Here is a 17,348-nt window from a genome sequence, read left to right on the forward strand (position 1 = left end):
TAGCACAAATTGTTCCAGCTTTGCCATTAGGAGCGCCTCTGGGCTGGCTTCTGTATTGTTCTGACATGACTCCATCCTTTTACGAACACTCCCTCATCTTCTGTCACTACAAGTTGTTCCTGGCTCAGCCAGTATTTTTCCTGTCTTGATCCTAGAATTAACCATTTCCCCAAGGAACCCTGGTTCCCTTGACTGGGGAATGGTACTTAGAAACCAGGATCCAGGCCCGAGGGGTGCTCATGGCTACGTGGGTGTCAGTTGGTTAATGCCCGCTCAGTGAACACAGCTAGAAGTACAGGTAAGCACACTGACCCTCCCCCCACCTGTATTTGTGTTCGTAGGCATATACGTGTTGGTATGTATCTTCGATCCATCCATACATCTATTTAAAACTATGCGTTCATACTACTACTTCCAATTCCAATTAAACACTGCAGGTCATTTTAATCTTCCCCCTTTCCTATTTGCACCCTCTTTCTCTGACAATGAAAAATTTGACTCTCCTTAGCCACAAAATATTTACTTATTTGTTCAGTCCTAGTATACACATAAAGCAATTTCAGAACTGCCAACCCAAACCCCTGTAAGAAACATTCACTAAGTGGAGTGTAGCCCTTATGCATAGGTTTTTGGATTTTTTTTTTGTCTTTAGTCTTACAGTAGCCAGTCACAACACTGTCTCCCAAAGTTACTCAGGTGAGGTCCATCCCCTCTGCCACCCCGGCCACGCCCCTTTCAGTTGGTAATATTAAGCATTCATATTACAATTAGGTCCACCCGTTCCTCTGTGTACTCCGTTTGGGGTCTCTCCCACATCCTGGATGATTGGAATTGCTTGCTTATCTTGGGGTGAAACATGAAACAGTGCCACAGTCCTTTATATAATGGAAGTGGGCGTTTCACCTTAACACACTCAGCAGAAGGCTCTGGGGAAAATCACAGCTTTCCTTGACTGGGTCCGTTCTGAGAGGGAATCTAGCAGCCACTCAGGAGGACATTAGCTGATAATAATGCCTGCTACTCTTCTCGGATATGGAGTGCCACAGGTAACTAGAATTTAGCTTGACGAGAATTCTTGGGAAACATTTTCAAATGTCTGCCATGGTATCATTTTTTCTTTTTTTTAAATGTAGTGTCTCAAAACAACTTGGCAGCATAAGAAATGATTGTTTTTAAATATCTGAAAAATTACAAGATCAAGGGGAATAAGTAACAAAGATTTGCAAAAAAAATTACAAGTGAAAGTGTTTTTCTTTTTTTGGGGGGTGAGTGAGGTCACATAATAACCTCTTTAATGCTCCAGTTGTTCATTTTCTCTGTAATTAGTATTTGATTTTCCGACTGGGGAAGGAAGCCACCAGAGGTAAGTCAGTAAATGCAAACACAGTTCTAAATATCGGGAAGGAAAGCCAAGTGTTTGCAAATGCAAATCTAAGGAGGAAACTAGCATCTGAGAGTAGGTATTTATTTTCCTATTTGGAGAACACTGGGTTCAAAACATCAAAAAATATAAAACTGTAGGATTAGGGTAATGTGAATGGTGAAGTCACATGCCATGACATTTCCAAGGGAGATTAACGTAAAGCATTAAATGTTTGACAAATTCTGGAAACAAACAGCCCTTTCTGTGTGTAAAGTAAAACCAGCTCAGTGCTCTGAAGCCTTGTTGTAAATGGTAATGAGGCCACCCACTGCATGGGTGGGATATGAGCTTGAGGAACATGGAAAAGGCTGTGGGCAACCCCAGAATCAACAAGTTTATTCTCCACAGGAACCTGGATTTATAGTCTGTCTTGATTCTGAAGACATTCTGTCAATGCGGAGGGTTTCTGTAGCCTATTAGGACATGAGCTTCCAAGTCAAGACAGAGTCAGGACTGAATCCTGGCCAGGCCACAGACTGGCTATGTATCATTGTGTCAGATCACCTCATTACACCTTGATTTCTTCATCTATATATTGGGCATAATAACACCAACTTATAGGTGGCATAAGCAGTAAACCCAACGTGAAGAACTTAGTAAGTGCCCAGCACAAAACACACACACACACAGCCCAGGGGCTAAGAGTGGGGACCTTGGGCCCAGCTGCCAGTCGGGAGTGCTGGCTCTGCCACTCACTCATTGTGTGTCCTTGGCAAGGTCGTTTAACCTCTCTGGGCCGTTGAAGTGGGAGGAGTAATCTGGAATGGGGATAATGATCAATAACCTGCTCTGCACTAGGGATGGGGATAGAGTTATTTGCAAGGATCAAATGAATCAACATGGGCAGAACACTCAGAACAGAGCCACCAGGTTCACTGCCCTCTGTAGTACTATCAGTGATAATTATTAACCATGATTATTCAGTGAGCCCACCAGAGAAACGAGATGTGCGTGGTGGTGGACACGAACTATTACACGGAGTGCCAGGTCTGGAGCAGGGGTTTGGAAGGCGTTGTGTTGGCAACATAGACCAATAACTTCGGAATCCACAGAGGCTCACCCCATCTGTCAATGGCGTGGCAGGTGGTTTAACCCACAGCAGTAAAGAGAGAAGCCAAAGTCCAGAGGACAAGAGCTAACACACCCATAAGGAACATATTTCAGCAATTTGACTGCAGGGAACAAACAGACCCTCACTCACGTGTTACGTAAACCCTGCCCTGTGGTCGGCTTGATTCAAAATACCTGGTTCCAGGGGAGACGAGCCTTCGCAGTGGATGAGATGCTCAAATCTAGAGTGCGAGGTGCTCTCCTCTTTCCCCTGCAATCATTCATCCTCTGGCATATTTACTTAAATTGTGCATCTTCGATAAATGCTGTATTTTACCTCATGAGAAAAAAAATCAATAGAAAGAAAACTAATGGGCTGTTCTGTCCTTATTTCTAAACACACTAATAAATTATCATCTGTCACTGTACTGATACTGTGCCATCCAGGGAAATAGCTATTTGTCCCGTATTCCGCTTAAACTCATGCAGAGAAGCACGTTTCATTAACTTTCCAGGATTTTTTTTCCAGGCAAGGCTCTCTGTCCTTTTGGTCTCATCCTTTTTCTTCCTTCTTCAGGAACTACAGGATGTGAAGGGAAATGACACCACAGGTTTCCTAGTGGAGGAAATGACTTCAGGCCACGTGCTCTTATCCTCAGTTCCAAGTCCAAGAACGTTTTGAACACTGAAAAGTTTTGTTCTAACTCTTAGGCAGGCAAAACTTAACCTGAACTGATTTGAGTTTGTACATTTTTAAACTGGATCTCCCCTGGCGTGAACAGGCTGCCTGAGGCCCCTCTACAGGCTGCTGTATGGAATCTGTATCATTTTATTCTCCTAAAACCTGTTTATTCTCCTAAAACATCAACATTTCTCAATTCTGAAACCAATCAGGCCCCAAGGTTTTCAGACACAGGACTGTGGACCAGTAGGAGAATTCCTGACGCTGTTATGTGCCAAACACAACTTTGTGAAAGTAACCAGCGAGAAAGATAGTTCTAGAATTTTCTTTAAACAGTCTTCTTCTTTTAAAATCAGAACTTGGGCTGAACCTTCCCGTTTCTGATCTCATGATTTAAAATGGGCAATCATCGCTCAGAAACTTCGCCACCAATTTGTCCTCCCCTGAAGAAACTGCCCTGTCAATACCACACAAAGTTTCCTAGGAAACACTCCATGGTACAGCACATATGTAAGCAGACATGTGGGGTCACCAAGCACAGGCACATCCTTCTTCAGGGGTGCCTGCTGTCAGGACTAACTCTTGGAAGCCTGGCCTGCTCTGGACCCCAGACTTGGGTATAGATTCCTGCTCAGCGTGGCAAGCGTACAGCGTCCTTGGAGTTCAGTTTCCTGTGTGTAAACTGGGGAGAATGCCACCTGCTCTCGGGACGCTTGGACTGAAATACAGGAACACAGGTTGGCTGCTCTCCACTTTCTTTTGCTCTGGCTGAGACTTGTCTGGGGAGAGTTATAAGGTGGAAAGCGTAGTGTTCACTTTCTTCTACGTGGACAAGTAAGTTCAGAGAGAGGTATGGGCTGCATGCTTGTGCGTGACAAGGCAGAAGGAAATGGACTTGTATCAAGGTCCTTGGGCCACACTTGACATCAGAACCTCCAGGGAAGACAGGGGTAAACAGAGATGCTGGTGTCGCAAGAAGATGAGCTGTCGAGGACCCGGGGGGCTGGGAGCAGAGACGTCACTGAAGGACACTTGGTCACTCATAAGGGTGTGGTCTCCATGATTCTAGGTTTGGCTGAAATTGGCAAAGCCCTGACGCTTGGGAACATTATTTAAATCAGAAGTTCTCTGTCCTGATGGCACAGAACAGGCCCATCCTAGAGACTTGCCTAGCATGGCCTTTTCAAAGGTCTGCAGGTGATTTCAATATGGTAGTGGAAGCCCACGGCCAATGGCATGAGCTCACACTTACCAGGGCAGAGGGTGTGATCCGGATGCCCTATTTCTCCCCTGTCTGGGAACAGAACCCACACCTCACTGATCATGAAAGGAAAAGGACACAGCACAGGGCCCCACACAGACCAAGAGTTCTCAGAAGCACACAGCCGAGAGCAAAGGTGATCGTTTAACTGAATAAACATCTGTGAGGCATCTCGAGATTCGCGAGAACTCTCCCACCTGGGGCTCTCCCACTCCTGGTCGTCCTGGTCCTTCTCCTCTTTGGTGTCTCCAGAATGCGGGTGTTTCTGCACAATCCGCATCCCACCGGCTTTCACTGAAATGAAGACAGAGCAGGGTGAGATCAGTGTGGATGGGGAACCACCAGAGGGCAGTGCTCGGTTGCCCCCTCCCACCCCCCCGCCACGAGCCAGCCTGGATCAGCCAGCAAGGACCATGGCTAAGTACAGAGGGTTAGTGTGGTTCAGGGGGCCAGGGTGGGGCTCAATATGATGAGACACTCAACGCTCTCTGTCACTCCAGACCCACTTAGGAACTTTCCAAGGCTCTTGCTTGTTGCTTGGGTCTCCTTTCAAGCATTCTGTAAGAGCAGCCGTGTAACCAGCGTGTAAACCACGCGGAGGAAGTGGCTGCTCGGTTTCGATTCTGCACAGCTTCTTGATGCCACAAAGGCTCACTTAATCCCTGCCTGTGACATCTTCTCAATGCTGATGATGCTTCTGATGGGGCCACACAGCCGTGGGGACACAGGGCAGCCGCTGTGTCACAGCCACAGAGCCCACTCAGGTGGCAACTTTCCCCAAGCTGTGCCGTGAAACCCTCGCATCCTCAGCAGTTAATTCAGTTTCAAAAAACAGCCTTATTGACATGTAATTCACCTGCAATGTAACTCACCCATTTAGAGCATACAATTCAAGGGTTCTGAGTGTGTTCAGAGTCGCATGACCATCGCCACAATCATTTTCAAAGGTTTTCATCACCCTAAACAGACGTAGGCATCAAGGCTTACTCTCCAATCCCTCTTCTCTCCTGGCTGCCAGCAACCAGCCACCTGGATCTGCCTGTTCTGGACATTTGACATAAATGGAATCATAAAACATGTGGGCTTTGGGGATAGGCTTAGTTCACTGAGCATAATGTTTCCAAAGCTCACCCATGTTGTAACAAGTATCAATCAGTACTTCATCCCTTTTTATGACTGAATAATATTCTACTGCGTGGAGAGACCACATTATTATCCATTCATCTGTTGATGAGTATTTGCATTGTTTCCACTTTTGGGCTCCTGTGAATAACATGGCTACAAACAACCTGTGTCTGTACAAGTTTTGTGTAGACACAGGCACAGCTACCTTCCTTTCCTTGGTACACATGTGGAATGGAGCAGCTGGGTCACATGGTAACTCTGTGTTTACCCTTTTGAGGGATCCCCAAGTGCTTTCCGAAGCCACAGCACTGTTCCATTCCAATTCTCCACATGCTCGCCCACACTTGTTCTTGTCTATCTTTTACATTATGGTTATTCTACTACTATATATATAAAATAAACCACAAGGTCCCACTGTACAGCACAGGGAACTACATTCAATGCCTTGTACTAGTCTATAATGAAAAAGAATATGAAAGGGAATATACATGTAAAGCTGAATCACTATGCTGTACACCAGAAATTAACACAACATTGTAAACCAACTATACTTCAATTTAAAAAATTAGTTATTCTAATGGGTGTGAAGTGATATCTTATAGTTTGATTTGTATTTCCTTAATAGCTAATATGTTAATAATGGTTTGCAAGGGGAAAAAAACCCCCAAAAGTGTGGGAAATGCTAGGTTGCACGAATTGATGGGTTTCCTCGGGACAGACTCTCTCTGCCTTTAGCGTGCCTGGTAAGCTTTACATGGGGCACAGGGCATGCTGCCTTTCCCAAGTGTGTTTGACCACAGAACTACCCACCTCCCCGCCCCTGGTAATGCTGGTAAATTATCCTTTAGGGCTCTAGTGTTCCACGGGATACAGTTTGGAAATGCTGGCCTTATATTTAAAAAGCCAGCCCCACATGGTAGCTGCCAGCATGTGCTCTGGGGTCAGCAAGTTCCTCCAGGTCCTCAGCTACATGGTCCCAGATTCATCAGCTGCTCAGAGTCTTGCCGCTTCATCCCCCAAAGAGGATGGGCGCTGCATCCTAAGATGGACAAGTTTAAGTGAGAAGAGAGGCTGTTGGCTTCTAACCCCCAAGGTGATGCTGTTCAGAGGTGGGGACTTGGAAGGTGCTTAGGTCACGAGGGTGGAGTGCTCAGGAATGGGATTTGTACCCTGAGAACCCCAGAGAGCTCCCTCGCCTTCCTGCCTGGTGAGGACACAGAGCATACAGCCCTCTGTGAGTCAGGAAGCAGGACGCCACCAGATATTGAATCTGCCTTGATCTCGGACCTCTGGGCTCCAGAACTGTGAGAAATAAATGTCCGTTGTTTACAAGTCACACTGTTTGTGGTCCACCATTACAGCAGCTGAACAGACGAAGACAGAGGAGCCTGGCAGCTTCCTGGCACTGGATAGATGGTAGAGCATGTTAACTGCACCCACTGGCCCCAGGTTAGTGGTGTGGGGCTCACACATGGCTCATCTTCTCTCTTCAGGGCAGCTACTCTGTTCTGCCACAGCCCTGCCCCAACCACACAGTACGGTCAACTTGTCAGGCCACATCCTCTGTGTTCCAAATTTGGTCGGACCCTGCTGAATGACGAAATCCAGGACAATTTCTTTGTGATGCTAAAGAACACTTAGAGTTTCTTAGCTTTCAGTTTCCCTGGCATAGTCCAGGGAGCTGAGGATGCCTGCCGCATGGTCTGTGGTACCCAATATCAGCCCATCAGAAATGGGCAAAGCAGAGGGCATGTGACATAAAGGACCGAGTTTAAGGACCCACTATTGGTCTGGGTTTGGGACTCAAGTCTCCCTGCGGCCACCCCTATTTCTTTTCAATGGGGAGGGGACACTCTGCTTTGGAAAGAAGGGAAGGTAATCCTGTCCAGGAATTCTCTCAAAAATCTGGTTTTTTATCCCATCAGTTGATTTTTATTCCAATCATTTTATTTTTTATTTCTAGAGCTTGTCCCCCCTCAGATTCATCTGGTCTTTATTTGATAGTGTCTTACTCATTGCTCGTGTTTTTAATTCTTTTACATGTTTAATCATTTTAGGCATATTTATCTTATAGTTGTGTATCTAATTATTTTATGATCTGAGGTCCTTGGGGGTCTCACCCCACTATTCGTTTTTCTCTGCTGATTCTCGCTCATGTCTGGGTCGTGAGCTTGTCCTCAGTTCAGGTTTGATCTGTGGGGATACTCTGGGGTGTGGGGTGCAGGCAGCATCCTTCTGGGAAGATGCTGGACGTGCTTCTGTCAAACCAGGAGTAACAGCACCTGGAAATCGTTTCTACGTCAGATTTCTCAGAACAGAAATGGGCAGACAGGACACATGTGAAGTCTTCACCCGTGGAAAGTCAGTCTGCGTTTACAAATTCTCAGGGAGACTCTGTTATCAAGCCAGAAGCCAGTCTGAAACAGAGTGGCTTCCTCACCATCCCACCGCGTTGTCAGACACATTTCTTTCTGTACCCTTTCTCCGTGGGTTTGGGCTCTGACCACCCAGCTTTAAGCTGGGGTCTTGGGTTAAATGAGGCCATTGAGAAGGACCTACTGCACAGCACAGGGAACTATATTCAATTTCTTGTAATGAGCTGTAATGGAAAAGAATCTGAAAAAATATACATGTATGTATGCATTTGTATAACTGAATCGCTTTGTGGTACACCTGAAACTAACACTGTAAATCGACTACACTTCAATAAAAAATAGCAATTAAAAAAAATGAGGCCGTTGGGGTGTGGCTGGTGTTCTTCTGAGAAGAGGAAGAGACACCACGTCACATCCTGTCTCACGTGGGCCCAAGGCTCCCGCTAACTGTCCTGCATTTAGTTTCTTCTTTGGGTATGACTCCTAGGAATTTCCCTCCCTTTGGGCTCAGATTAAACAAAAAAATAAGAAGAAAACAAAAATACCATTTGCAGGTGGCTGATAAGTTATCAAGATTTCCCAGACTACGTCGCCTGACAAGCCTTAAGAAATGGAGACAAAGTAAAATTCTGTAATACATTTAAGATAAATTTTCACTCTCCTGAAATACAAGATTAGAGAGTCGTGAATGTTTTTGGCCAAAAGAGGAGGCTGGAAGAACTGTGCCGCTATTTTTTGTTCTAATTCGCCCCCCTCCCAGGTACCCCACCCTGTCCCACGCCCGTTAGGAACTGATGAAGGCGCTGTTACAGGCTGAATGGCGGTCTCCCCAAATTCGTATACTGAAGCCCTAATCCCCCAGAACCTCAGAACACGATTGGATTTGGAAACAGGGCCCTGAAAGACATTACAGTGAGGCTGTTAGGGTGGGGCCCTAATCTGACAGGACTGGCGTCCTTACAAGAAGAGGAAGGGACACCAGGGAAACAACTGCACAGAGGAGAGACCACGCGGGGACACAGAGAGAAGGTGGCCGTCTGCAAGCCTAGGACGGAGCCCTGGGGGGATCCAAGCCTGCCGGCCCCGTGGTCCTGCCCTTCCGGCCTCCGGACTGTGAGAAAGTGAGTGTCTGTTGTCTCAGCTGCTCAGTCAGTGGTGTTTTGTTCCAGCAGCCGGAGCAGACCCATACAGATGCCCGTTTAAAAATGAGCTCTGAATCATTTCAGCTTGGCAGACACAAACCCTAAAACAACACCTCGCAGGTGTCTTCTATAAACTGGTGACAAGTAAAAAGTGCTGTGTGACTCTCTGCACCGAGAACAGGCAGTGAATGCCAAGGTGACGTTCAACATACTCAAGCCCCCCGGAAGCTGGCAGGGAGAGGGCCCACCCCGTGGAAGCGCACACGCCGAGGCCCGGTCACCCCGCAGCCGCACTGCACTTCAGTTAGTTTATAAACACAATTAACTTCATCAGTCACTCACAGTATGTGTGGTGACTGATGCAGCAATAAAAAGTGGCAATAATATTAATAACTCAAGGCTGAGGCAGACTCACGGCGACTTGCCCTGCTGCCAAAAACGTGACAGCACGTATTTACTGATTTTCTCACTGTCTCTAGAACTCATCGTTTGTTAAAAAATACAAAGGCAGAATTATCCCTGCCGAAATCTTGGTAGAATTATTTGTAAATGTCAGTATTTTTCTGAGAGGCATGAGTAAGAAAAGAAATCAGGTTTTTGTTGTGGTGGTTTGTGATGCAAATGAGAGCTTCAAATTCAAAGAATAACAAGTTTCCTCTTAGCAGGAGGCAAGAGCAGAGGGTAAGGGCGGGGATCCTGGAGCCAGATCCCTGGGTTCAAATCCCAGCTCTGCCCCTGGGTGTGGTGTGGGGTGTGTGTGTGTGTGTGTGTGTGTATGTGGTGTGTCTGTTTGAATGTCTGTGTCTGTGTGGTGTGTGCATATGGTGTGTGTGTGTCTGTATGTGTGTCTGTGTGGTGTGTGTGTCAGTATGTATTTGTGTGTGTGTGATGTGTGTATGGTGTGTGTGTCTGTATATCTGTGTGTGTGGGGGGGTGTGTATGTGTGTCTGTGTGGTGTGTGTATGTCTGTGTGTGTGTGTGGTGTGTGTCTGGGCAGGCTGCTGGCACTGCGCCTCAGGGCCCTCTGTCTGTGATGGGTGGCCGTGCTGTCCCCGCAGGGGCTCTCTGAGGACTACCTGAATCAGCCCACATGCAACCCCTCCAACAAGGTCTGGCCCCCAAGTGCGCAACTGTCAGCTACTCTTATTAAACGGGCTTTTACGATGAGCATCTAGCACTTCGAGAGCCTTCCAGCGCTCGCGTCCTTGGTGGTTTACCACCTCCTGGCCGCCGTTCCCGCGTGCATACGGCGAGGATGCAGGCCCGCGGGGCTGGCCAGGAGAAAGTGGCACACCCTGCCACGTGCCCGCCCACCGTGTGCGCCGCCGCCCTGGCCAGCTGAGCCTCACCGGGCCTGTCGTCAGTACCTCACCATCTAAGGAAGCTTCTAGAGAACCCCAGGTCCTGGATAATCCTTCAGTTTGCCTGTTCTGCGTATTGCAACCTGCCAGGCACTGTGCTAACCCCTGGCCATGTGCCACTTTCCAGCAACTCTTTGGGGTAGATCCCCCCACGAGGAGGGGAAGCCAGTGGCCCCATCACACGACCAGTGAGCGCAGAGCTGGGTCCCACCCGGCAGCCTGCATCCTCAGTCATGCCCACAGGCCTTTCCTCACCTAAGTTTCCAGGAAACAGAGCATCAGTGCTCCTCAGACACAAGTGATGGCCTGCGGGGCAGGTTGTAAATCAGGGAAGAAAGTGCATTTGATGTTGAAGGCTCTCTGCAGAGCAGCTTCCTGGGCCAGGGCCACGGGCAGGGAGAAAGCGTCCTCCTGGGATGGGGGCTGCATCCCTAAGAATGACGGGAACCTGCTCTTCTGTGCTTAGAGCCACAGACTGTTAACTGTTAAGGTGGGAAGGCCCTTAAATTCACTCAGAAGAGATGAGGCTCAGAGACCCGGCGTGTTGGCCTGGGATCTGGTGCTCTGGCCCAGGACTAGACGGGCCAGGCCCCGTCCTTCACCACAGCACAGCTTCACTCCCTGACGGGCTGGGACCCAGAGGACTGACCGCACTGTGACCAGACCAAGACGAGAGCCCTGACGGACAGTGACTGGGCCAAAGCCCAGGAGTGCAGGAGGGAGCCTCAGGGGTACTCCTTGAGTTTAGGGAGGCTGACTTCAAAAAGGCCAGGGAAAGTAGGATCCTTGCATGGAGGGAATCCAGAGAAACCTGGCACTGGGGGGCAAGCAATGAGAGTGTCCACCAATCTCAATCCCAGCCTCTCCTGCAGTTGGGTGGGGGCCATTTCCCTGCGACATGGCCAAATATGGCGCAAAGAGGCCGTGAGCGTAGTGTCCATGCCCTAGTCTCGGAGCCCCTGAGGGTGCTGGGATGCAGAAAAGGGGGAATTAATGTCACAGAATAAGGCTGTTAATCAGCTGACCTTAAAATAAGGAGATCAGCCCAGATCATCGAGGTGAGCCCTGTAATCACGAGGGTCCTGCCCTGTGAGAGGAGGGGAATCAGGGTCACAGTGTCTGATGTGAGGAAGACTCCACCGGCCACTGCCGCTGTGAGCATGGAGGACAGGCCTCGCCCCGAGGAAAGTGGGCCGCCTCCGAGAACCAGAAGAGGCAAGAAAACAGACTCCCCTAGAGCCTCCGAAAGGAACCAACCCTACAAACACCCCAGTTTTAGCCCAGCGAGACCCAGTGGGGACAGCAGAGTCTCCTGGCCTGGGCCTCTGCATTTTTCCTGGTAGGAGGGCCACCCAGGAGAGAAATAATAAACCTTATGACTTGTGCAGACACTGAGATTCTGGGTTCTCTGTTACAAAACTGAGCATGACATAATATAACTGTAACTAATATGGACTTCCATACAAAAAGGAACAGTCCCCTACACACAAAGGAATTTCTGAAGTTGGGAAGGGGAAGAGGATTCACAAAGCCAAGCGCGAGAGCCCAGGACTGTCTGAAATAAACGGGACTCGCACAGAGGATGGGCGGAGGCGTCTGTCACCCACAGCACCAACGCACAGAGGTGAAATCCAACAGGTCTTAGAGGTGCTCGGGCCACCCTGACTGGAGGCTTTGGAAAAAAGTGCAGCGACTAAAAGGGTCTCTCTTTTTTTTGGCTCGTCAGGAGCCAAGGCGGACTTGCCTCCTGTATCTTCAGGCGTTGATCAGTGACTGGGTTGAGGACACTGGGGGGCATGCTCAGCAAATCTGTGACTGCACGGTTAATACAATAAAACCCAAATCAGTCTTCCATTTCTAGAAAGAGGGTGGCCTGTATACTGTGAGCACAGATAACTCAGGGAGAAGTACCAGCCACGACCCTTTAAATGCATCCTGACTGATTAACAGAACAGAGCATTGAATTATTTTGAAGTTACTAAAGAAAAACAGAGTGGTCTCTTTTTCCATTTTACTCTAATAAGTATAATCATGTTTATGCTTCCATGTGACAGTTCTAGAAGGGCTAGAAAGTCTACCCTTCAAAGAAAACCATATGTAAAATTAGTAATGCTCGAAGCTGTCACAGATGGGATTTATGAGAACCTGACTGCCGTATGATTTTGCTCCCCTGGGAAACGGAGGGGAACGGGGCCAGCAAAATGTGTTTAACAAAGAGATGCTGGTCCTATCACCGCCACAAACTCCCAAAGAAGAGTTTGCGGGCAGAAGTGAGTAACAGCGCGGCCTGTCATGACCTCCCCGCTTCTGCACTGGATCAGAAGCGCTGCTATTAGAGGGAATAGAACCTCGCTAGCTTTGCTAATCTGTATCTGCAAGAATTCTCATCAAACAGGCAGTCTCACCCCATTTCTCCACAGATACTTTGTAGCCAAGAGCAGTGGTTAGGTCTCAAATTATTAAGATTTAGTTACTCTTTTTTTTTTAATGGAGGTGCTGGGGATTGAACCCAGGACCTCGTGCACACTATGTATGCACTCTATCACTGAGCGGCACCCACCCCCCAAGGCTTGGTTATTTTTACAGGGGACCCGGACCCTGGTCGGCACCAGCCCGCACTCATCAGTGAGGGGACTCTGTATTCTTTGCATGTCACCTTTCTTCCTGGCTATTCAGAGCCCCATTGATCTCACACCTTGGGAGGAGGCACCTGCGACTAGTGGAGCCCCCTTTTGAAAAGGAGGTTCTAAGAGGCAAAGGCCTCACAGGCCAGCCCCCCTGAAATCACTGGCCTGGGGGAGTGGGCAACACCCCCAACACTTTGGTCAGTTTTAAAAATAGTGCTGTCCTATTTCTCCCAACTGCAGGCTAACTGCTAGTTAAACGAACTAATTAACCAAGGGCCCAGAACCAGGCCTGCGAAGGGGCGCAGAGTGAGCCACCCCCGCACATGCGTACATACTACCTGACTAAGAAAAGCAGCCCTCAGGGAAAACCTGAACATGCAGAAGGTACCCTTTTGTTAGGAACATTCACATTTGTCAGAAAAATCTCCGTTTGTAAGTGTCTCTCTCTGTACCAGGAAGAGAAAGATGACGAAATCACAAGAGAATCTTACATCTGCATAAAAACCTTACCCTGCATGACTGAGCATTTCCTGGTACCCTCCCATTACCGGCTCCCCCTCCTCCCAACACCTTTCATCTTCAGCTGAAGATGGTATTTAAGGTGGTGGCTTGCAAATTACTCATTTTTCTTGAGTTATCGCCCATGTATCCAGGAGGTGTCTATGTTATTAAACTTGTTTTTCTCTTGTTAATCTGTCTTTTATCATGGGGGGGGGTCCCTCAGCCAAGAACCTAGAAGGGTAAATGGAAAATTACGTCTCCTTCCCTACGCCCCGCACACTGTAACACTCAGCAAGTGTTACTTACAAGACTTCCACTGTGATGACGCTACCTGAACTGGTGAGATCCCACCCCACCGCTGGCACACGCTGAGACGGCTCAGAGGGAGGGGGAGGTTGCAGGCCCCACGCGCTATGGAGGAAGTGAGAGGTGGTAAGAGGCTCTGGACAAAGTCAGGAGCTATTAGTGAGTATTTTGTGCCAGGCACTGTGCATCACTAGGACCCGACCCAGCCCTGGGTGCAAGGAGAACAGAGGCAGACAGGTGGAGGTAAGAGCCACAGGAAATGGGATGCTGTGAGGATGCACAGGAGAGCAGCTGGGTCAGGCAGCAATAACGAGAAAACACAAAAGAACATGAAGAGAGTCAGGGAGGAGAATTTTATTGTTTGTGATTGCGGACTGAAGCACACGTTTTTATTACCCAGCTCAGGCACTTAACGAAAGCATTCTCAAAGTGTTGAAGGCTGTTATCTTGATTTATGAGCTGGGCTCTCGGCTATCTTTAATGATTACCCTTTATCATAGTGGTTGCCTTTTTTCATTTTTTTTTTAACAGTTACTCTGCAGACCGTCTCCTCTCTGGTCATGCCAGGGTAAACAAGACTGCCCTGAGCTTTCTGCCCCCCAAAAAGGCTTCCACACAGGGGCCCTCTGTACCCTGGGGGAAACATGCCTGAGGGGGTACTACTGGGAGACAAAATCCCACAGCCACGAAAGGTCTCCTTCTAACCTGCACCCCTGGGCCAGGATGCCAGATCTTTCCTCCAACTCTGGCCAAGTGTGACTGGCCTTGGGAAATGCACGCAGAATGACAGCTTCTTAAGCAGCGCCTGGTGCCCCACTGGCTTAAAGGACCTGCCGTAAAGGTGCTTGAGGAGTTTACATGTGGGATTAGCTGCCCGTGGGCTCCAATCCTGATGGATGGTGACAGTAACAGCACACAGGCTGCCCATTCCTTTCCCAGAGATCATCTGGCCCAAATGTCCCATTTCACGGATTAGGAAAACTGAACCCTAGAGAAGTGATGGGCCTCAAAACTTTGAATCCAAGTTCACGGCTACACCAGCACAATACATTGGCTCCTCTCTCCTTGGGCATAAATAAGGTGTTTAATTTGTAATTCACACAGCCTATATGTTTACAATTCAAAGAAAATCAGAGTCCTTCATGAAATTTCTCCCAGGGAGTTCATATATACAGTTTACACCTCTAATCTTAAAAATCTCCCTATGGCTGTCTCTACATGCAATTTAATTACTGCCACTCTGTTTTGGTATCATTCCAACACATACATCTAATACCACTTATGACCGTGGGACAGGGGAGCCACATGCAGACTGCTGCCGTGATTCACGCCACCAGTGTAATCAAGGGGTACCTTCCTGTGAAGCTGCCCCGGTGGTCAGGAAGCTGGACATGGACCCGCAGCGGTAGGAATTAAAGATCAGAGTTATCATTAAAGGAAATGCCTTTGAAGTTCTTTTTTAATTTTAAATGAATGCAACACAGAGGTACCCAAAGTCTACTTTCCATTACAGTGGAATGATTTTCTAAAACCCCATGCCTCTTAAATCCCCAGGCATCAGCTAGCCATTTTTCTTTCTTCCTGCCCGTCAGTTTTCTTGCTGTTGAGAGTTTGTTTCACCAGGGGAAAGTATTAGCTATTCTGGAAGGCAGCATATATAAGGAACTGCTCTGTGCACCGAGTTGAGGCAAAGAAGTAGTGCCGTACAGTGGAGGGCAGCAGACGGAAACTGAGGGAATCTTTTTCTAACAAGAAGAGGGCACAAATGTTCCACAAAAATCAGCCATGTTTTGCTGAGGCTTTTGCCATTAGCAGACTGAGCTGATTGCACCTAACATGTGCCATTAATACCCTAAAACCCCCACAGACTGAAGTGACTCGGATTCTGGAACCCAGGCACCTTTGAATTCCCTCCCAGTGTCCTTCTATATGGATGGATCCTCATTCCAAAGGCAGGGAGAAATGGCTATCCACCAGTCTGGACAGACTCAAAAGAGCAAACAGGAACTGTGCCCAGGAAGGCGAGGACCCGGTGTGAACATAAAGGCTGCTTAGAGTCATACTTTCTAAGAAAGATAACTCTTTCCTGCATTTAACTCCCATGGCTCATAAGTTTAGGATGTGCAAAAACAAAAGCCAAAGCCACCTCTGAGGAATAGCTGGATGCGAAAGAAACGGGGGGGGGGGGGTCATCTTGAGTGATTAACGATAAAAATGACTTCCGCTCGTTTGGTTCTTCTGTCGGTACGAAATGCTGTCAGCCTACCATTAATCATCACTATGACTTTAAAAACACTGATTCTTAATTGTTTCGACTACTCGTTTTTCTAAAACATCTGTCCATTCTCAGTATTCACCGGCCAGACTTTTTCGGGGAAGTTGCTCAACTGGGCTTATTCAAGTCATTCTCATTTGCATGCAACTCCCACAGGCTGCGAAGTTGCACAGACTCTGAAGACAAGCGTCTCGCCAGACCCCACGAGGGGACACGTCCCAGGCCGGCTGGCTGGCCTCCCCCGCCCGGCGCCCCGCTCCGCGCCCCGTGCCCGCGGGTTCGAGCCCGCCCTCGGGACCCGAGAGAGGAGAGAAAGTGGGAACGAGTCAGTACCGGCGGGCGGGTGTCCGGCTTTCGTCTCTAGCTTCCCCTCGGGAGACGAAGACATGGCGCGACCGGCTTTCCCAGGGGCTGGGACGGCGGCGGCTGCGGGCTGGCGGGCCGCGGGGGAAGTGCGCGCGAGCGCGATCGCGGGGAGTCAGGGAGGCGCGCGCGGGGCGACGGGGCCGCGCGCAGGGGAACCGACCGCGGCCACCGGCAGGGGGCGTGGCCGCCGCGCGCCTACGTGGCGCCGCCCCGCCCACCCGCGGCTGCGCCTTGGCTTCACAGCGCCCGGCTCGCCGCACCGCCCCCGCGCTCCTCGTGTACAGAGCATGCGCAGTCGGCCGCGCCACGTTGGAAGCCATGGCCGCGGGCGGAGGAAGAGGAGAAGGAGGGAGGGGAGTGAGGGTGGGGTATTTGCGGTTAGAAGTGGCCGGACGGGTGCTGGCGAAGGCAGTCGCAGGAGGTTGGAAAAAGCCTAGCAGGAGGGTGCCACCTCCATGGGCGGTGTTCGACCAACCCGCCCGATCGGCGGGGACAGTGGTGGGGAAACAGCCTCCGCAGAGGAGCGCCCAGGGGGCTGGTGTATGTCGTCCGCGAACCACACCCAGCTCGTACTTGGGGCGACTAATTAAGTACGGAAATGAGACCCCGGGACCGACCAGGGGCCCAAGAACAGCAGGGATTTGTTAAAAGATGCTACAGATGGAAGAGCCTTCCCCTCTCCCCTCAAGCGGGATGGAAGGACAGCTCAGTGACACCTGGAAACATGCAGAGTTCTTGCAAGGTTGCGTCTTTGCCCCCTCTGCCGTTTCCTTGTCACGATCGGTCTTGATTCTGTCCAAAGCTGACCCTTTGGTCTTGCCCTGGATTGCATCCCTCCCGCCTCCTCGAGCGCA

The 17,348-nt window shown here is 49.2% G+C and overlaps 1 protein-coding gene across 1 annotated transcript in view; it reads right to left on the bottom strand.

Annotated features, from left to right (window-relative positions):
- The window catches only part of DAP (death associated protein), a 60,640-nt gene extending 43,953 nt beyond the window's left edge, over positions 1-16,687 (bottom strand). The window contains exons 1-2 of the mRNA XM_032470067.1: positions 16,462-16,687; positions 4,614-4,710 (exon numbers count right to left, since the gene is read on the bottom strand). Coding sequence (XP_032325958.1) covers positions 4,614-4,710; positions 16,462-16,516 — 152 coding nt within the window. The 5' untranslated portion in view covers positions 16,517-16,687. The remainder of the gene's footprint in view (positions 1-4,613; positions 4,711-16,461) is intronic.
- Between the last annotated feature and the right edge of the window lie 661 nt (positions 16,688-17,348).

The sequence above is a fragment of the Camelus ferus genome, chromosome 3 (genome assembly GCF_009834535.1).
Source record: "Camelus ferus isolate YT-003-E chromosome 3, BCGSAC_Cfer_1.0, whole genome shotgun sequence".
NCBI lineage: Eukaryota > Metazoa > Chordata > Mammalia > Artiodactyla > Camelidae > Camelus > Camelus ferus.